Genomic DNA, 21642 nt, shown 5'->3' on the forward strand with positions numbered 1-21642 from the left:
TTTTTCTAGTAATTTTTCTAACACCTGACTAAAGAGGAGTGATTAAAAATATAATAAACACGACACAAGACTCATATAAAATAATTATAGCTATAATACAGTTACAACAGTTTGGAAATTATGCTAATTGTCAATACTCAATATCCATATCAATCACTAATTTAACTACATATTTGCACAGTTGGTAATATGCATGCCATTATACTTACATGTAAGCAATATAACCTACATAATATACTAAATTAATGAATTATTATACATTCCTCAGAATGTTATTGTTAGCTAAGTAATGTTATTGTAAGCTTCTAAGATATCTAATGTTTTCTTCCCATACTTGATATTTTTACTCCATTTTAAAACAGTAGGCATTTAATACAAAAAAATTAAATGTTAAAAAAAACATAACATATACTATATAATAATTATCTGTGATAATACTTAATTATAAGGTACCTTTTTACGTAATTGAAAATTTTATGTAAAGAATATGTTAAAAATAGCTTTTTCTTTAAAATATTACACACATTTTTCTAATATTCTAAAAACGAAGAAATGTATGAGGTAATTCATTTAATAGTAATGACGAACTTTTAATGAGTAACTACGTAAACTGTGAACTACAGTTCAAATGCCAATTTACGTGTTACAATTTTGATGGAGGCCCCAATAAAATCAGATTTTTTAAATATGCTACATTATTTTAGTCCTGTAGGTGAATCAGTTACTAGACGGGTTACAAAGGTTTATTTTAGAACCTTCAAATTACGATTCACGTTCAAGAATTAGAGAGAAAAATACATTATGAAACTATTTTTTAATTAGGTAGGTATATATTATAATATATATCTGATCCAAAAACGTTTAAATTATAATTTATTAGTAAGTAAGGTCTCGTTAGTATTCTTTACAAATATATATTTCTAAACGTACATAGCTATACATTTGGATATAACAAACTCTGCTTTGGTTTAGAACTTGATGACGCTGTGTCAATTTGTATCATGGACTACTTTTTTTTTGTTTTAATTGTAAAAGGCAAAAAGTTATATATACCTGAGCAGTACTACTAGCATCATGTTATCATGTGATTATCTTATTGGGTAATTCCATTGCCTGTTCTCACTACAAACGAAATTCATCTTAAAAGCAATTTTGGCGGCGTAAATAGGTGATACTGAGATACCCACGCACCACGACTTTTTACAAAGTCTACTTTAGTAAAACTTGTGACTATTATTAGGAAGTTCATGTTGTTTGTGGTTGGTCTTTAAACAGATACAGGCAAGAAAATGACGTAAACCGTTCTACGACACCGACGCTCTATATTCCATGGGCTTGCTGCTATTATTTGCTTATGATGTGAAAATAATTCGTATTCGTTTCCTTTGAACTGTTTTTACGTAACTTTGGTATGTTGGTGTCTAATTTTAAATAGATAATTAACATTGATGTTTTGATTTAAGAAAGTAACTACTGGTCTACTCCTACTCCCTATGGAGTGTTCATAACACTGTGAGCTTTGTATATACCAACATACATATATGTGCCTGTAATTCTGGGATAATGTATATTTCAAAGTGTGAAAAAGTCTAGAATTTTCAGAGTGAATCAATATAATAAACATACTCAGAAAATACTAGAATAAAAAATGTAATAATAAACAAAAAAATCTTTTTCTTAATAATGTTTGTATAGATTTGATACGTTTTTTTCTATAAACTAAACAGAGTAATTTCCTGAATAGGACTTAAGTACTCTTTATTAAAATAAACTTAATTATATAACCCTTTTACCAACTACATTACAATTTTTAAATAATAATAATAATAAAATAATATAAAAAATATATATATTACAATTTTTTGCTAGTTAAAGATGACATTTTTAATAGTAACTGGAGTTTTGCAAAACAGTGTTTTTAATCGTCAAGAGCTTAAATTAACTTTTATATTCGAATTCAAAACAAATTTGAATTACAAATTAACCATAACTAATATTAATGTATTTTTTTCTACCATATATGTATAGGCAAAGGAACAATTCTTTAAAAGATTACCTTTTACATGCGGGCATCACCGCACTGGGCTACGGTAACGCTCATAATAATTTCTATGGGCGTTATCAAGGTGCATTAAACCAACATCGGTCAGTGCACCATACCACGTGGAGAACGGTTTATGGTCGCCATGCGTTTGACGAATACTGGCCTTATGGGACGCATGGTACCTACGTGACCTAATTCTTAAGGGCAGAGTATGGAATCTACAATATTTTTATTACCTCGCTTAATATTTTTAGGATTTAATTGAAAATCAGCTAGTTATTCCAGAGGTATGTCAATATTTCGAGTCCTCCCGCCTAATAGTCTTAAATTCGTCTTATTTATATTATTAATATATTGATGCTACTGGTTTTCTATATAGTAAGTATTATTTACATATTTTCAATAAATGTGTTCAAATATTAAAAGTTCTACTACCTATATGTTTTATGACGATTACTTGAAAGTTATGATGACAAGAAAAAGAAAAATTCACTTTCATAATATTGCTAACAATTCTGTGCGATTTCAGTAAAAATTTCGTGTACCTGACAGTATCGTAACGGCATTTGTCAATTGAGTCATTTATTCAATTTAACACATACCTTTGCGTTTAGCACTTCAAACACGCATGCTTTTTATTAATTAACAGTGACATACAATTAACGTCTTTAGTACTTTAGCATTAAAAGTGAGACCAACAGCATAAGTGGTTGTCTCGTTTTATGCAGCAGTCTGACTAGTAGGTACGGTGTTTCTATTTGCTCTGTCGACCTCAATTTTGATGTGCACTGACCCGTCAATAGCTAGCCACAAATGTAATTAGGATTTGTAGCTATTGATCTGTGCTAGCAATTTATAAAGAAAAAAAGAACAGGAAATGAATTGGAAAGCTATAAATGGATTTAAATTGTGGCAGCCTCTTTTACTCTTTATTATTATACACCGACCCGGCTTCGCACGGAATATAAAAATTTTAATTTCTCGGCTTGATCTATACTATAACAAGTATGTGTATATGTATAGGTATAGATACAAACCGTCTTCTTGAATCGCTCTATCTATTGCTGAAAACTGCATTAAATTCCGTTGCGTAGATTTTTTTAGTACGATAAAAAAAATATTTTTATTGTCATGAGTCCAAACTAGGTCAGACCTGTATCTTGGAGGATGGGAGCGCGGACCTATAAAGAAAAATATGCAGTATGTGTCCACTACTAACTTTTTATGCAAGATTATAAGAAGGTTTAAAAGGTATAAGCGAACAGACAACGGCGGCGACTTTATTTTATACTACGTAAAGATTAGCGCGTGCTTGCAAATTCTTGTGGTTTTATTTGACGCAAAAAATAATCTATATGTATTGATAAACAATTTTTTTTTGGAAATAATTTTTGTCGATATACATGTGTTTTTCTGATTTCAGTTTGTTGTGAACGTGCGATATGCGGATAGAATTGACTGTAGTAATGTGTACATGCTGACTTGACAGGAAACGCCGCATACCTACTTACTCTAGAGGCTAATTGCGGAGACTGGAGTCCAACATACAATACAATACCTACTTACTTTTGTAAATAGTGCCACTACTGATCTCCCAAAAAAGCGTTATCGCAAGCTTAAGAAAGATTTTTTTTGCATTCGCGAAAACTCCATAAAATCCAATCACAGGTATTTACGTGTTTTGAGAATGTATCATTTTATAATATTATCCTACTGCTTGGATCATGAAGATATCTACGAAGTGTGATGATAACTACGAGACTATTCCGTAGTAATATAGTAGTGAAAACTCCAAATCCGTTCATTTTCGTGATACTCGTTTAAAACATACAGACAGACATAATAATTCCAAATAACAGTTCTATGAGATAGAGATTTGAGTTATTACTCGGTGTTTTATACCTATAGCACTGCGACCTCCATAGATCTATTGCGCTCGCCCTTTAAAATAGATGATAGCCTAACGACCCACGACAGAAATTATTGAAAAACAGACTATATGTTGAATTATTTCGAAAGTCAATTATATAGTGCCTTCACGAGTATTATCTCAGATATATAGGTAATTATATTATAGTCAGAGGCATCGTCAAGTGTCGACCTCATGGTGAACGCAATACATGACATACCAATATTTCCTTTGATACATTTGAATCCAATGCAGCAGGGGGAGTCTGTGAATAGTCTTTTAAAAATTTACAACACGATAAAACAATTAAGCTATATATACATGTACTACCTGTGCCCGCGGTTACACTCGCATAATTTATAGTCTATATGTTATTCTGATGTATAAGCTATATTACTGTAACGTTTTATCAAAATCCGTTTCGCAGTTTTTGCGTGAAAGACTAACAAACATCCATCCATACTCACAAATTTTGCGGATAATTTCAAGGAATAATTTAGTAAGTAAAAAAATTATACTTTTATAACTATAAACTAACTACCCTAGTTAGTATTACAGTTTTAAAAGTATGTTCAATTTTTCATAAGTCATGAGCATTCTCAACTGACGAGGATATTTACATTTAAAAAAAAGATATAATACATTTTCTATTTAATCAGACATAAATAACTAAAACGTTTATTAAAGTGCGTTTTTAAAAATAAATACAATATGTATAGTCGTATTTTTAATTAGACGAAGCTAGCTGACAGTAGCTAATGTCACTTTGTAAAATAATGTTGCCATATTTAAAGTAATAGTCATGCGTTCAGTTCTCAGTTAGATGAATGAACAATGAGTGTGAATAGTTAATCATTTCAAACTACAAAAGAATATTATATATATATAAAAGTGCTCTGATATAAGTTACTAGTAACTACAATCAGTTTTTTGACGGCTTATTACAAAGCGCGCGGCTACTAATGCCAACACAAATCAACGTCGCGAGCGTCGGTCGCCATTTTGTTCGTAATTCGGCTTCTAACCTCTGGTCTGAGAGCACCAATGTTTTTTTTGCGCTCACGCTGTTTTGTTAAGTTTTCCTCATGTTGTGTTTGTGGTAATTGTTGGGTATATTGTATATTTACTATATTGTTTCATACAAACAATATGGATCCTCAACCAAGCACGTCAAGCCAAAGCTTGTCTCCAAGAAAGACGTTACCGAAAAACTTATGATATATACAAATACGTATTTGAGGAGAAAGCTGGTTCACTATTACCTATTGAGGCTCCCAAAAAAAACAAATGTATTTCGAAAATAGCTGACATTTTGGGAATTGGTGTGACCTCAGTCTACAATGTATTAAAATAATACAAAGTGAAAAATTTAAGTCTCCGGAGAAACGTGGACCGAAACACTGTTTCAAAGATAAATTATTATCAATTTTTAGACAGATTTATAATTAATGTCACTGAAAGCGACAATGATTTTTTTATCTGATGATGAATAAAAACAAATTTTGTAATAAGCGCAGTTTTTTATTTTTATTACCTAACTATATTATGTTATATATTGTTATATTTTATACATCTATAGTTTCAATTACATGATGAATTATAAATAGGACAGTCTTAAAAGTTTCCACGCAATTTTTTCTTTACGTTTAAAATACTCGGTATTCAGTATAGGTAGATACAATAGGAACATAATCATCGTAAACTCGTTGGTATGTATAAAGCACGGCTAAAATTCAAACCCCGTACCCGATATCGGCAGTTCGGCACACTAACTATTCACTAGACAATCGAGGCAATTCCATTAATTCAGGAGTTTTTTCAATTATTCACTTTGTCACAACACTATTTTTATTTCATCAAATACTGACAACACAGTAAACGTCAGTTGACTTCGTCTAATTAAAAATACGACTATAAGTACGAGTACGAAGAATATTAATACTTTAATATTAATTTACTTAATTTTTATTAAAAAGCTACAGTTATTATAATCCGAAAAAATTACGTAAGCAATAACTACTTTCAACTGGCAACTTTCATGTCACTTTCGAATTGTTCCCGCGAAAAATTTTTGTCTGTGGGAAGGTGGATATCATGAATTTTATTTTTTAAATTGATTGACAATTTAACTCTGTAATAATAATCCTTACTAAAAATGTTCATTAAATCATAAAAAATAAAATAATTCATGAAAATGTTATATGTTAAAAAGCAATTGTTGCTAAAACATAATTATATTATTACTTTATTTAATACAGAATAGTTACTCTATGGTGTAACTAAACGCAAGTTGACGCAAAATTGAAAATAGTAAAAGAAAAAAGTTGTCTATGGGTTAGTCCACTAATGGCGTATCTTCCTTCAACACACGTTAAAACGTCAAAATGGCTAAGAAAAAAGGCGACGAGAAAGTGAATCAAACCCCTCAAAGTGACAATGAAGAGCAGAACTTTGATGAGGAGCCCGATTTCGATGATCCGGAAGGGTTTGTTGACGACATTACTGACGAGGGTAAGTCATTTTTTTAATTTTTAGGTTGGACCGGCCATATGCGTCACCCACTCATTTTATGATTTTTCAATGTTATTTGTACTATTTTTAACAATTTCACTATAAATAGTTCTCTTTAAATGTACTTATTCTTGGTAGATTACTTTGTTATTACATTATTTGTATATAGATAGGACTTTTAAACATAACCTAACTTTGACGTTGCAGAATTGTTGGCCGACATCCTAGAACAGAAACCGAAAGAATCTGACGGTTACGAAAACGTAGTCATAGTGGACGGGTGTCCGCAGGTGGGCCCTGAACGTCTAGAGAAGCTACAAAGCGTTATAAATAAGATCTTTAGCAGATCCGGAAAGATTGTCAACGAGTATTACCCAACTACTGACAACGGTGTCACTACGGGTTACATTTTTTTGGAATACAACAATCCCCAAAACGCAGCGGAGGCCGTGAAAGCAACCAATAATTTCAAATTAGATAAGCAGCACACATTTTTGGTTAACCTTTTTACAGACTTTAAAAAGTAAGTACTTTACTGATTCTGTGCCTCGTGACTTCATCCGAATTTTGGAGTCTGTCATCAAAATACAATTTATTAACATGTTAAGCTTCATTATCATTGGTTCAGTGGATTAGACTTATGTGAATTCAAATGGTATACAAGCTAGCAATCCACCAGATGGTAAATGGTACTCATCACCTATTCAAGTATAATTACTGTAGACATATTGCATATCCATTTCTGGGTACTAAGTAATCCTGTAATTACATTAACTTAACCTCAACTTACCAACTTAACCACACAACACAGCGAAAACACAGCAGGATACCCCACATATAACTTTTTTAAGTCTGCCTCTGTAAAGTAGTAATGTAAAGCTAACAAACATAGACTACACTTTTGCATTTATATTGGTATATGAATTCATTGAATAGTTCTATTTACTATCAAATCATGCTCGAAGTTCAGATTGAAACATAATCTCTAAGAACATTTATCTATAATGCAATAAATTATAATAGGGAATATTATTATTGTAGATAAAGTTCTTGTGGTAATCTTATTAATCTTTACAAGCTGATCTAAACACATTACTTTAGCACTTAAAGAGTTTATGCTCAAATTTCAATATTAGTACTTACTACTATTGAACCTACCTACTACCTATTTCCCTTCTCTCACCTAATTCCCCATTACTGTTTAAAAAATATTTCTAAGTGTCTGAATATCTACAAAAATATTTGTGCAGTTTAATGATTGATATATTGTGTTCAAATTATTTCTTCATACTTCATAAGCCCATTCATTGACTTGAAGTGCCTCTTCTGCCACCAAAATTTCATGTTATAGCTTATAAGGGACAGTGGGAACTAACAGTGTTTAATAAGTAAAATAAAATCTTATTGTATTAATCTTTATATACAATTAACTTCATTTCAGATATTCAGAAATCCCAAAAGAATGGGACCCACCTTCGCCTCAGCCGTTCAAGGTCCAATCAGACCTTCAATGGTACCTGATGGACCCAGACTGCTATGACCAATTCCTAGTTGGTATTGGAACTGGTGTGGCACTACAGGTGTGGCAAAATGCTTTGCCTGAACCTGGCTTACTGCAAGAACGGCCGGTATGTACTAGTCTCTATAAAATTATAAACTAGCTACCCTACCTGGTACATGTATTATACATATAAACCTTTGTCTCGAATCACACTATCTATTGCTAAAAACCATATTAAAATCTGTTGCATAGTTTGAAATGTCTAATCTAACAAACAGCTGAACAAACTTGATTTTATACAATGCTTGTTACTCTATAAGTTATTGTCATTTATAGTAATTGTATCATATTAATATTTAACATGTTTATTACTATAATCATTATAATGACTTCACAATAATAGCACCATAATTGTGAAACAATCTTCTTTCACTAATTAATTAATTCTTACACAACTGATTGTTTAATTTATTCTTTCACAAACATGAAAAATAATTTGAAAATAAATCAGAAAAAAAGTAAATCGAAAACCTTTAATTGGCCTTCTTTTTAAGCATGTATTATTATTTGTATTTCGCTGTTGGTTTTCAAAATAAATAAAAAAAATCTAAACAGTGGACTTAAGTGTAACATATTATTAGTACATAATTTATGTCTATGTTTTAACTAGGATTTACTTGCTTTGTTTTATAGAATTGGACAGAAACTTATGCAGTGTGGTCGCCACTTGGCACATACCTAGCTACATTCCATTGGAGGGGTGTTGCCCTTTGGGCTGGACCCAAGTTCTCGCAGTTCCAGAAATTCTCACACCCAGAAGCTAGGTTTATCTCATTCTCTCCATGTGAGAATTATATTGTGACATTCTCACCTAGCAGTGATAGAGGCAATGATGACAAGAAACTGATTATCTGGGATATTAGGTAACATCTATTACATAATATTAACTAGAATGTGTGTGAATTTTTAAATGGTTGAGAGTACTTAATGCCTCTTTAAGCCTCTGTAGCAGGAATAAGAATGAAACTGCTTGAACTGGAAAATTATACACCATTTCAGAATACCTTTAAATAAAAGTGTTTAAGTTAGTTTAAGTGAATTCAGATTCAGTCAATTCAGAATACATGTTTCACATTTTGCACATTTCTCCTTAAACACCAGCTGTCGGATATGCACATTGCGGGCCCTTAAGGAACCTTAATATATTCTCCTTGAAAAACCCCATCATGTAGTCCCTCCACTGGTGTTGCGGGTAATCACTTACCATCAAGTGTGCTGCAAGCTGTTTCCCCCTACACAAAAAGAATGGCAAACAATCATTTAAGCAACAGTTATTAAGTATATGTCAACATTACTTCCTCATTTCACACTTGGCGTCTCCTTCATATATTGTTGTTCAAAAGAATCAAGCTTGACAACTTGCTTCTCCGGAACCATATCTTTATACAATATGCATAGTGTTGTACTATAGTAAAATAATTATTTATTATTAAACATTTTAATTATGTCTACAGGACAGGCCAAGAGAAAAGGAGTTTCCCTCCTCCAGATGAATATGTAACATGGCCAATTTTCCGATGGAGCAAGGATGATAGATTCTTTGCGAGATTAGGTCCCGATATGCTGTCAGTATATGAAACACCTGGTTTTGGATTACTTGACAAGAAGTCTATTAAAATACCAGGAATAAGGTTAGTACTACTACTAACCAGCTGTATTCATAATCTCAATGTAATCACATTTGATTAGTATTTTATTTTTACATCATAATAAAGCAATATCTTTTAAAAAAAAATATGTTCCTCTTTAGTGCATAAAAAATAAACATTTATTATGTTTATTTTCCAACATACAACTTGATATTTTTTTCCTATTATAATAGTTCCATGTTACATATTTTGTTTAATCAATTCCTATTAATTGAATTGAAGTAGAACATAGATAGCTCGTTCTGGAGTAAGGATTACTTTTAGGTTTATACTATTAAGTTTATTATTATATTATTTTTATTTACATCTTAATAATATTTTGCAGAGATTTTAGCTGGTCACCCACAGATAATGTATTAGCTTATTGGGTAGCTGAAGATAAAGACGTGCCTGCCCGTGTAACTCTTCTAGAAATACCAAACCGCACCGAAACGCGCTCCAAGAATTTGTTCTCTGTCGCCGACTGTAAAATTCACTGGCAGAAGAGTGGTGATTACCTCTGTGTGAAGGTAGACCGCTACTCGAAGGTGAAGAAAGACAAAAATGAGATTAAGTATTCCGGAATGTACTACAACTTTGAGATATTCCACATGAGAGAGAAGGAGATCCCTGTAGACTCAGTGGAGATCAAGGAGCCTATTCAAGCATTTGCTTGGGAGCCAGTTGGGTCCAAATTCTCTATAATTCATGGAGATCCAGCCAATATCTGTATCAGCTTTTACCAAGTGAATACTGGACAGGCCCCCACATTGCTCAAGAAGTTTGAGAGGAAGCCATTTAATCATTTGTTCTGGTCGCCTATGGGACAGTTCATGGTGTTAGCCAATCTGGGACTGACTGGTGGTGCCTTAGAATTCTTGGATACCAATGATTTTACTATTATGAATGTTTCTCATCATTATCAGGTTAGTACTACTCAATATTGTAATGATAAAACTTTACCTTTTATTTAGTGATGGAATAGAATATGCAAAGAATTTGGAAGAATTGAAATTAAACCCACATTTCCTTGTACATCTTGGATGTACAAGACAATCATTTTCAGATGTACTGAGTTACTGATGTACTGATATTATATATTCTCCTTTCAGCAAATTTGATCTTTTGTATTAATGTTTCTTTTGTTTATGACGAAATGCTGCCATAGACTTTGTACAGAGTTGTCTATGTGGTTACCTGTCTAAGCTATTTCGTCGCTAAGTGAAGGGGGCTTGGATTAGCTTGTAATTTGTTTTAGTTGAAGAATGAGATATAGAAGTGAAATTATACAGTATATATGATGACTTACTGCTATAGGACTAATGCAGGCATCACATCATCAGATGTGTTTGTGTCCATGCTATTCATGTGTCTATTTCTATGATGTATGTTTTAGTTAGTAAAATCAGATGAGCCGTCAGCTTCTTTGCCTTTCGAATTACATATGAAAGAAATAAAAAATAAGCAAGGTGCCATCGATTTGATCATAATAATCTCTTTTCAGATGTCTGGTATAGAATGGGATCCGACTGGCAGATATGTTGCGACTGGCGTGTCCTCACTCAAGTGCAAAATGGATTGTGGCTATTACATTTGGTCTTTCCAGGGGAAAATACTTCGCAGGTAAGTTCACCATTGAAACTTATTGCAGTAATATCAATATTATTAAATAGAATATTTTTTGCTATAAGGCAAGTATATAAATTGTGGTGCACTGATTTGATAAATATGTTTACTGTTTGAAATGATACATTCATACCAACTGACATATATGGGTGGGTGGGACTTGAAGAAAAGTATATAAAAATATTAATTTTTGTATTACACACAATTTTAGTCTACATCTACCTATGTCTTCTGCGTGTTAATTTTTTTTATGAATTCTGCAATATAAATGAAACCTCTTGGAGTAATATTATGTACAAAAATAATGGATGAATAAGAAGAATATGAGGGAAGTTCTAAATTGGATAAAGTTTCGTATAGCACCCCTTCTCTAATCTAACTAAATCCCAGCAATAGCAATAAGCGCAGGAAGGAATTCGCATTTTGTAGTCATTTAACAGCCAATGCTTTATTTATGTCCACCACACACAAAAGTCTGTCTTCTGCTGCCTTTATGACAAGTGTGCAATCTGTTTGTTTCCACAGAGTAATGAAGGAAGGCTTCGCACAGTTCCATTGGCGGCCTCGCCCGCCCACTCTCCTTACTGAGAAACTACAGAAGGATATCAAGAAGAACCTCAAGAAATATTACTCGCAATTTGAGTCTAAGGACCGTATGCGCAGCAGCAAAGCCAGCAAGGTATGACCAACACAATCTTCTTCTTTTATGAGGAAATGAATAATCCTACCATATAATTCAGTTCAACTAGCTTCTTCAGTTGAGAATAACTGGCAAGTAACTGAACTGATATATTTTATGTTATTTTCTTTTAGTCAGTCTTGATCTTTATATGTAATCTAGATATTGCATATTGTTTAAGTAGTGCTTATTTCTTATATATTTAAAAGAAAAAATCCCTTTTCTGAACAACTAATGCTAACACGACAATATGTTATAATGTGTAATATGTATTTCCAAAGAGTGGAATGACTTTTGAATTGAATTTTGTTTTTGTGTTTATGGAAAAATACAAATCTGGACTGTTCAAGTCAATGGTGAATAGGTAGGTCTAGATAATCGCGGTATATTCTCGCCATCTTTTTCCATCAAATGCGTTAGGACCAAGCATCAAACCATAATAAAAAAATGCATTAATTATTTTAATTTTCTTTAGGAATTGGTGGCGAAACGTACGGAGCAAATGAAGAAGCATGTCGAGTACAGGGAAGCTAAAACGCAGGAGTGGAACGGGCAGAAACCACGTCGCCTTGAACTGAGGAATTGTAAGTTTTGTTTATGTATTTTGAATGGCAAACAGTCACACTGCCTTCCTGATGGTAAACTTTAATCGTCGCATGCATTACATGAACAGAACAACGGATATCATGTTATCATAAGACTTCCATGATACGTGATACTCATGGGTTGACATTCCAGAGGCCTAAGATATGCCTTTTGTACTGTAATTTCACTGTCTAATCTGTACCTACAACTGAAACAGCTTACAAAGCAGGTTGCTTGGCGACTAAAATAGGTACCCACGCAAAATTAAGCCCGATTGTTATGTTTATGTTCTTGTACGACCGACAATAGCGATTTTTCTGTTTTTTTATGCAATAATATTACTACTTAAAATTCTAATAAATCTAATTAGACGACACTTTCGAATATATAATTTTTACTATGTTTAAGATAATTAATAAGCTTATAATTTTTACGCAGACGTGGATACGGACGGTCTGGATACAGACCAGTCGAACACAGTGGAGGAAGTTGTTGAATTTTTCGTGAAAGAGGAACAAACCGTCATCGAGTAGTCGCCATTGCTCTCACACGTCAGGGGTCGGTGTTAATACTCCGGCCTCTTTTGAAAACTGGTTAGAACCGGTGGCAAGCAGTTTTGCAGAGAACATCAACGTTTTGTACCAAATCATCAATATAATTTCAATTTCTTGTAAATTCACCTTTATATTTAGTCACAAATACGATTTTATAAGCAGTAATCACATAATGTTCTTCAATTTAAGAGTTCGGTTTATGCATTATACAATAGGTAATGTTTATAGAAATCATATTAAATTTATATGTTTCAAACGTACAATGGCCTTTCAATACCTGATGGTATCGTTTTTTTGTTATCAATAAAGCATTTGTTAAATGATGGTATGAAATAAACAAATAATAAAACGATATAAAGGAGAATTTGAATTTTTCCAAAGTTCTAAATTTGGTAATAAAATACCTTCACGACTCTAATCCCACATGGGGTAGTCAGAGGTGTCGTAAGGTAAAGTAAAGAACCACTGAAAGATTTTGTCGTCTATAATCTGAGCATTGTTTAAGTACCGCTGTTACTAATAATTCTTTATAACCTATATTAAAGTCGATGGATTGCCTAAAAACTATTTCAGCGATAATTTGAGTGATAGTTCGCAATTGCAACTGTGAAATACACCATTAACGAGAATTATTTGTAACTGCGATATAATAATTAAGGTCCCCAACGAGAAACCTGAAGAAAATCTGAAGTCGCAATCACGAGGGTTAACATCTTTGAAAAATTTTTGGGTTCAAATTATATGTTTTTTTTTCATTAAAAGTTTTGTCTGTTCTTCAATACGTAATTCATTCAGATTATTACGACTACGGCTCGATACTAAATGGGTCTGTGCTGTAAGTATGAAATATTTGATTATCTGTTAGCATATTTAAAAAAAAACAATAATACAATATATACCTATTGTGATTGAGAATACAAATTTAATATGAACTGAATATTAGCTCTATGAAATACTTTCTTTTGTACACGTATTGGTCTCCTCACGGAATGAAGGCCCCTATAGTTCAGTTGTCTACTCTGCGTAATGGTTGATCCACACGGATCTCGATCTCATACCCTTTATCCGGACAGTGCGGGGGGTGGGATCACCCCTGTGTTCTATGCCTACATTTGGCGGAACCGGCTGCAGTTATCAAGTCGACTGAATGAAATCCTTGTTGATAATTATAAACGGTGGAAATTTAGTTATCGCCGGGTTTTGGCTCTGACGTGAATGACGTGACTCCGCGATGAAGAGTAAGTCGCGGCATTTTTCAGAAGTTCTTTAAAGTATTCAAACTGAAAGCCAATGCATTCATAAAACTAAACAAGATTTCCCTAATAAGCGAAGTGGAAAATAGAAAACATTTTTTAAAGTACGAGATGAATAGCCTCGGTAATCTAGCTGTTTAGCTCACTGCCTTACTTCCGATGGTCGCGGATTCGATTCCTCGCACGGTGTAAACATTTATATCCATGAGTATGATTGTATCGGTCTGTGTATTTTCTGTTTATATTACTTATGTATAAAAATAAATAATTTTTATGTCAGTTGTCTGGTAGTCATTACACAAGTTTTGCTTAGCTTGGGACTAGATGACTGAATCGCCCAGGGTTATTAGATGACGATGTAGTAAAATATTCAACATTTATTTTCATTTTTCACTTTGTGATGAAACTGGTTTATTTTAGTTTAAAATGTATTGTAACCATATATATATATATCTATTTGAGAAGGAATAAAATATATAAATATGTAGGAATCCTGAACGTATGCCATACGATTTAGGCGAACCTTGGTAGTAAGTATCTCCAATGATTTACGATGTATCTCATCTCGATCTGGGTTACTGTAATAAAGATTTACACTTTAGAACTTTATTATTGTTATTACATTATTCGCAAGCGTCTTTAATGTAAATATGTGCGATGTTAGATAGAGAATATGAGAGATGGTAATTTTAGTAACAGTGGTTATTGACCACGAGATATTATTATATTTCACTAGCAGTTACCCGCGTGCTGGTCTACGTCCAGATATTTTTTGGAGGTAATTTATATGCGGCGAGAGGTTTACCAGCGAAATTTCTTTCAAAATCTTCTAAAATAGCATGTCCTGTCTGGAAGTGTTCTATACTAGAAAGTGTATCTAAAGCTGCACTAGCAGGCTGCTACCAGTTTGTCTGGGCAGGGAGAGAAACACAAGCGATGAAGGTGAGTGTTGATGTACGTCGGTAAGGTCTGGGTGTATTCTTATGTATATTATGTATGTATTTTCATAAAAAAATCTAAGTATTCATATCAGTTGTCTAGTACCCATGACACAAGCTCTGCTTACCATAGGACTAGATGGCGCTGTGTTAATTGTCCTAGTTAATTTATTATTATTTATTGAATATTACATAACTTATCAATTCATTTGTGTGGACTCCCGCGAGTGTGGTTCGCTTAGTGCGCGGTCCAATGCACAACAGTTACGTTGTATTTATATTTCAATGTAGAAATAAATAAAAATAAATGTATTTTCATGTCAAAGTTCAGCAGTTTAGTCGTTAAAGGGTAAGAAACAGACGGATTTTCACATTTATATTGTTGGTACGTATTCATAAATAATTTTGTCGTGATATACATCTTAGGTTTTTAATTTTAATATTTTTTCCTTATTTTGAACATCGTCATTTATATTTTATATTTTGGGATAATCTTACAGTAATGAAATCTTTATGTAGGACATTTAGTTTCTTTCCTCATATTAGATATCTACTATTTAATAATAAATATATGCCTATGTTACTAAAGAATAATGTTGCATTCGAAAGGTGTTACAATTTTTGAAAGTAATAGTTTTTGAGATAATTCGTTACATATGTGTAAAAATACAAATGTGATGGTTATTATGGTGTAGATAAGGTAGATCCGCTCCGTCATGACCAATTTCTTCGTAGCTGTATCTTGGTTCCGGCCATCTATCATATCATTACTGGAATCATAAACAAACATAGATACCAGTATAAGTAATTTAGTTTATTAAACTAAGAAGGTTGGGACATAGTACACTTAGACACAACGTCGATAGTTAGATCTAAAAACCTTGGTTTGGAAGTTTATATTTCTGACAACCAAAACCAAAACCACATAAATTTATGTCCAAGCCATTCGCCTCTGGAACTCTACTACTCTCCATTCGATCAGCTCAAACACAAGCATCATTTAAAAATAGACTAAGATCTCATTATGTTTCTTCATAGTACATGTTTTTATTTGTTTTTTTCCCATTTCTTCCAATACGTAGTATATATGTTTGTAGTATAATATATAGTGTCTTATGTGTGCCACCTACACTATTCTATGTACATAAGTTCTCTCTTCTAGGTTGTCAGTAAGAGATTACTTTTAGCGATAAGACCGCCTTTTGTAATTATTTTACTATTTACTGTATTTTCTTATAATGTTATGTGTACACAATAAAGAGTTTTATTATTATTCTTATTTTTTCCTTTTTTTTCTCTTCTTTTATGGATTTAAAAGAAGGTAATACGGTATGGTGATGTCCACCAAAAACACCCTCGAAAGTGCCCGATCCATCACCACGATATCAGGTTTGTTCGCAAGAACGGTCCTGTCCGTGATGATGGACCTACACGGGCCTTAGCCAAGTGTGGGAGAGGTTGTGCTGGGTGAAGATATTGTTGAGGAGGTTAAGAATTTTCGGGTTATGCGACAGCGTTATTATTATTATTATTATTATATTTATATTTCTGGTAATGAAAACATTGACAACAAAATTCATCTGAAAATGATCTAGTCACGTTTGATTCAAACGAATATATCCAGCGATATGTGGGCAAGTCAATAACATCATAATTGACAATGACGCTATCTAGGAATAATTATGTAATCTGCTATTATTCTATAGATTAAAACAGTTTTTTTATATAATAGGAATAGCAAAGATGCTGCGGCTTACCTTCTTCCATCATACCAATTACCATCGTGGTTTATATAGGTACATGAACAACGATATTACGTTATTATGTGACGCTGGTGATACCACACATGAGTTGGTATGAATTTTGACATACTCCTTATCCTGTGATTTCTCTGCTTTAGTTCTTCATCCTACAATCGCAATTTTGGGTTATCAAACAGTTGCTTGACAACTGAAATAGGAAGATCGAGATACTCACACATACAACTTTTTAAAAAGTACTAATACTACCTCTGGGAAGGAACATTATGCATTTTCATGTCCGCATACAACTTTTTAAAAATTACTGATATACTACCTCTGTGAAATAACGTTATGCATTTTCAAGGGTTTGCTTATGGAACGAGATAATCTTGATGCAAGTATTCCCTAGGGTGTAGAAGGGCAAAAAAGGTTTCTCTAAATTCTGCGCACATGTGACAAGATTTAAATAGAGGTACGTAGACGTCCGTCGAAGTACTTACTAGGAAATAACATTTATAGTTATTATTTCCGATAGTCTATATGTTTATTGCAATAAAGTTATAATACCTACCCTACATTTCTTTATAAAATAACGGAGTACTATTGTATAGAATAGAAATACTTTTATTATATCATTGAAATTGTATTTCTTTTAATAGATGCCTGCACTTTACCGCTGCACTTTAAGCCAACAATATTTCCCCTGCATTGTCTTGTAAAAATCTGAAAAACCTGAAAGTCCGTAAGACAATTCGTTGAGGTGAAACATAGAGCGCATGAGCGTCGGATTTCGTCCATTCAAACGCGTCACTCTTCAGTTTGCCTGAAAGATTCATAAGGACGCACGCCCGAGGACGCAATCGCGTCGAATTCAAATTTCGATTTAATTAACCGTTACGTTTGGTCGCATTAGTTTGGTGTTAAAAAGTGTTGTAGCGTGGTTAGAGGTTGAATTAGTGCCCGATTATACTTCGAAGTCCGGTTTTGTTTACGTTTTTATTTTTGTTTTCAACGGTGGTTTATTTATCGGTAAGTTTGCACACTTTATTATGAATAGTTTGTAAGTAATACTAGTCTCATTTAAAACTTTATAATTGAGATCGGAATCAAATTTATTAATAGGGATAAAAGTAGTATGTAATGTATGTTTTTACCTACATACATAACAAATTTTATGACGATAGTTTTAGCCGAAAAGACAGCAGGAGGTAACAAACAAGAAAATAAACAATTAAAATAATATATTTAATTTAAAAAAAATACAAAATAAATTTTGTAAATGCTTATAAATTGCTATAGAAGTTGTATAAAAGCATTTGTAGATATATTTTTATTCCAAAATTGGAAAACTTGAATACAAGGAGTATTCAAGCTTAGGAAGACAATTTGGAAATAATTTATGACCGAAACCGAATGCACATCGCTGGATCATGTAAAATACCCAAAACGTAAAGTTTACAGTGTGAAGCCGTTTTAATTAAAAACGTGCCAAGCTATTTGTCACTGTAAAGTGTGTCGCAGTCTGACCGCGCTAGGAATACATCTTCATTAGATACCTAATAGGTATCAAGCGGCGTACCTATTCTCATGTCGCTTTTAAACCTCACTGAAAAAAGAAAAGGTTAGAAAAAGGTTGTTAAATACTCTTTGAAGCCTTCGTTACGTGTACAAAAATTATTCTTTCGTGAATAATTCATGTAAGGCTTATAAAGAATATAGGCGTGAACCTACCTACATACCTAATCCAAAATATTACATACAAGTAGATGTAATAAAAACACTATTTTGTACTATAATTGTCGATTCGATGATTTGTCATACTCTTGAATGAATGGAGGCGACATTAATGAAGGACTGGTTTTTTCAGGTTATGATCGCTGGTAGAATTTTTGTTTAGCGAGATAAATGTAATAGCATTCGTTGATATCCATATAATATAGTGACATATTCACCCCAAATAGGCAGGATTAATATGTCTCTTAGTCCTCCAGAATGGTAACGCAGAAGTGGTATCACGAGTATCACATGATAACGTGATGTTGCGGACATCACGATGTGCTTTTTATGTATATAGGGGACGGTTTCATTACCATTAAACGGATCGTCAGATTATTTACCATTCTAATTACATGAATAAAAGTTAAAATTGATATTCTGCATTACTTCGAATATTTATAATTTTGTTTGAAGTGTTAAAACTGAGATGCTATAAATTCTTTAAACAATATATTGCTGTGTATACTTTAAAACAATTAGGTTCAATAATAAGACTTAGTGGTCGCCCAATGATCAAAATTATATATATTTGAACATTATACGCATTTATAGTAGTGTGTGTAATGTTTATTTATTGATTTAATAAATTTTTAATGCATAATAAAAAATATATTAGCATTTTGCTCTCCTTCTCTATATAAACTGTAAGTTTGAGAAATTTCGTAGGCCGCGTCCGCGCAATTTTCGTAAAAAGGGGTACAAAGTTTTTGCTTCACGTATTAACATAATGATTCTTAGAATGGGTATGCCTGATTTAGTTTTTCTTCATTTATTAACTCGTGCTACATTGAAGACCTTATTTTTATCTGTTTTCAATTGACATTACGAACTACCGATTACTGTCTTATCATGGGTGACTAACGTAAATATTGATATACCATATTGTTAATATTTATAATGATTAATGACAAATTAGAAAAATATATAATATTTATTATTGTATTTTTAATAAGAATGATTAATGCTACAAATTTATTAAGCGATGACTCTTATATTTGCATATCTGTAAAGACTAAAAATAAATTTTAATAATATTTATTTTAATTATATCTTCGGTATATAAAGCGGTACGCATTTATGAAAAAACTAGTTGTACCCGCAGTTTCACTCGCGTGAAATTTATAACCCATGTGTTATTCTGATATATAACTATATTATTGTAAAGTTATATTTCATTTCATTAATTTATGGTGAGCATGTAATATATATTATAAACCAATTAATTTTCTTTTTAACATTGCTATTTTGACTTCTCATATTATGCATTCTATAAAGAAATTTAACATAAAGAATTCGGAGGTATAACGTCGTAAGAATGGCAATTTATAGATGGACCCTACACAATCACACAATTTGTTTCATCACAATTTATTCTGTGCTATCCGAGATCCTGTTTTTATAATCTTGCACTTTCTATTTGTCAGATGGATCATTAATTAGTTTCACATTAAATTAAAAACTTAATAAGCGTTTTGCAATATTTAGATGACAATCATTAAATGTTATGCTCTTTGTCTAAAATTAGGTACTTTAAAAAAGATATAAATAATGGTAGATGGGTGGTCTATTATATATAATAATTTTAGAGATAGGTTTAAAGAATAAGTGAAAGAACTAGGTACGAAGACATGAGATAATAATAATAAACACATTATCCGGCATAACATCAGTATTAGTACATCTTAGTATCCTACCACACTTATCACATCATGATCTTAGATTAGCCAACGAAAGTGTTTTGTTTATCGGTGTTCTATAGAGTGCATTTCCGCGGATGTGCTCAGGAAGTCCTTAACCTCTTTCCTCCAGCAACTCCCAGCAACCGTACAACGTAGAGAGCGGCTCCACTCACATACAGTTGACATCCTGCCGAGCGTACCTATCGATTTACATCATATTTCCTTATGCTGGCAGCTAAGGAGTGGAACTCACATCCCGCATCAGTGTTTACTGCCTCTTACAACACTGGGTCTTTCAAGTTAAGAGTGAGATGTTGGTGCCAAACAAACTGTTTTAGCCGATCCTTCAAACGGCAAGGCAATTTGTTCACTAGTGAGGTAATGGAGTGATTAGTTTTAGAGTACAATGGGATTGGCATGTACTTAGATGGTACAAAGTCCCTAAATTTAAAAAGAAATAAAAAAAAACTAAAATGTCAACAGTGAATAGGCATTATTTGAACTTTCGTGTAACAACTTAGATCTCATCATCAATAACACCAGGTAAGTTTGATATTGAAATTAATTTCTTGATGTAGAGGCCAAAGGCGCCGAAATTTCGTAATAAAAAAATGACTATCGGGGATTGCATTGATAGTAAGAGTAATTGTGTGATCGATTAATTTAATTAAAAATGAATATTGCAATTTACCGGTAAAACTACACTTAGTAGAATTTATAATAATGTATGTAATAAAAATGGTGTTGTCTAAATAAGTTTTGTTTATGTAATATGAATAAAGTGAATGATGAAAAATGACTGTTTGTAATTCTAAACTATTAGCAATTCACAAAATGGATATAAAAGTGTATATATGTGTACATTATTAGTTTTTAAAGAAATTGTCTATCTGTGTGTTGGTAATCTCTAAACGGCTAGACCGATTACTATTAGCGGGATGGCTAATGTTATAAGGAGTAAATTAGGCTACTTTTATTATAGAAATCTTATTTATTTTAATTCCACTAGGGCGATGCCACGGGTAACAGCTAGTTATTAATAAATAATTCCACAAAATAATTACTTATTCAAAACAATTTTAAGCTATTCTATTACCTCAAACGGATTTTCAAAGTATTTAGGCCACATGAGATTCCGAGAGGAATCCATCATAAAA

The 21642-nt window shown here is 32.4% G+C and overlaps 2 protein-coding genes across 2 annotated transcripts in view; both read left to right on the forward strand.

Annotated features, from left to right (window-relative positions):
• Positions 1-6259: 6259 nt before the first annotated feature.
• LOC131843836 (eukaryotic translation initiation factor 3 subunit B) lies at positions 6260-13360 on the forward strand. The gene is made up of 10 exons (XM_059192588.1): positions 6260-6464; positions 6672-6987; positions 7906-8092; positions 8659-8888; positions 9480-9656; positions 10000-10579; positions 11158-11276; positions 11805-11958; positions 12434-12542; positions 12982-13360. The coding sequence occupies exons 1-10, from the start codon at positions 6338-6340 to the stop codon at positions 13074-13076; spliced, it is 2094 nt and encodes a 697-aa protein (XP_059048571.1). The 5' UTR covers positions 6260-6337; the 3' UTR covers positions 13077-13360.
• Positions 13361-17929: 4569 nt separating this feature from the next.
• The window catches only part of LOC131843847 (ankyrin repeat and fibronectin type-III domain-containing protein 1-like), a 273742-nt gene continuing 270029 nt past the window's right edge, over positions 17930-21642 (forward strand). Inside the window, exon 1 of the mRNA XM_059192602.1 lies at positions 17930-18059. The gene's annotated coding sequence lies outside the window, so the exon portion shown is untranslated. The remainder of the gene's footprint in view (positions 18060-21642) is intronic.

The sequence above is a fragment of the Achroia grisella genome, unplaced genomic scaffold (genome assembly GCF_030625045.1).
Source record: "Achroia grisella isolate CSIRO2021 unplaced genomic scaffold, CSIRO_AGI_Agris_v1 utg352, whole genome shotgun sequence".
In the NCBI taxonomy this organism is placed as follows: domain Eukaryota; kingdom Metazoa; phylum Arthropoda; class Insecta; order Lepidoptera; family Pyralidae; genus Achroia; species Achroia grisella.

Bases quoted from the DNA above. Each gene is read 5' to 3' on its own strand.
- LOC131843836 (XM_059192588.1), top strand. From the start codon at position 6,338: ATGGCTAAGAAAAAAGGCGACGAGAAAGTGAATCAAACCCCTCAAAGT. The intron at 6,465-6,671 runs GTAAGTCATTTT...TTGACGTTGCAG, and splicing joins TGACGACATTACTGACGAGG to AATTGTTGGCCGACATCCTA. The intron at 10,580-11,157 runs GTTAGTACTACT...ATCTCTTTTCAG, and splicing joins ATGTTTCTCATCATTATCAG to ATGTCTGGTATAGAATGGGA.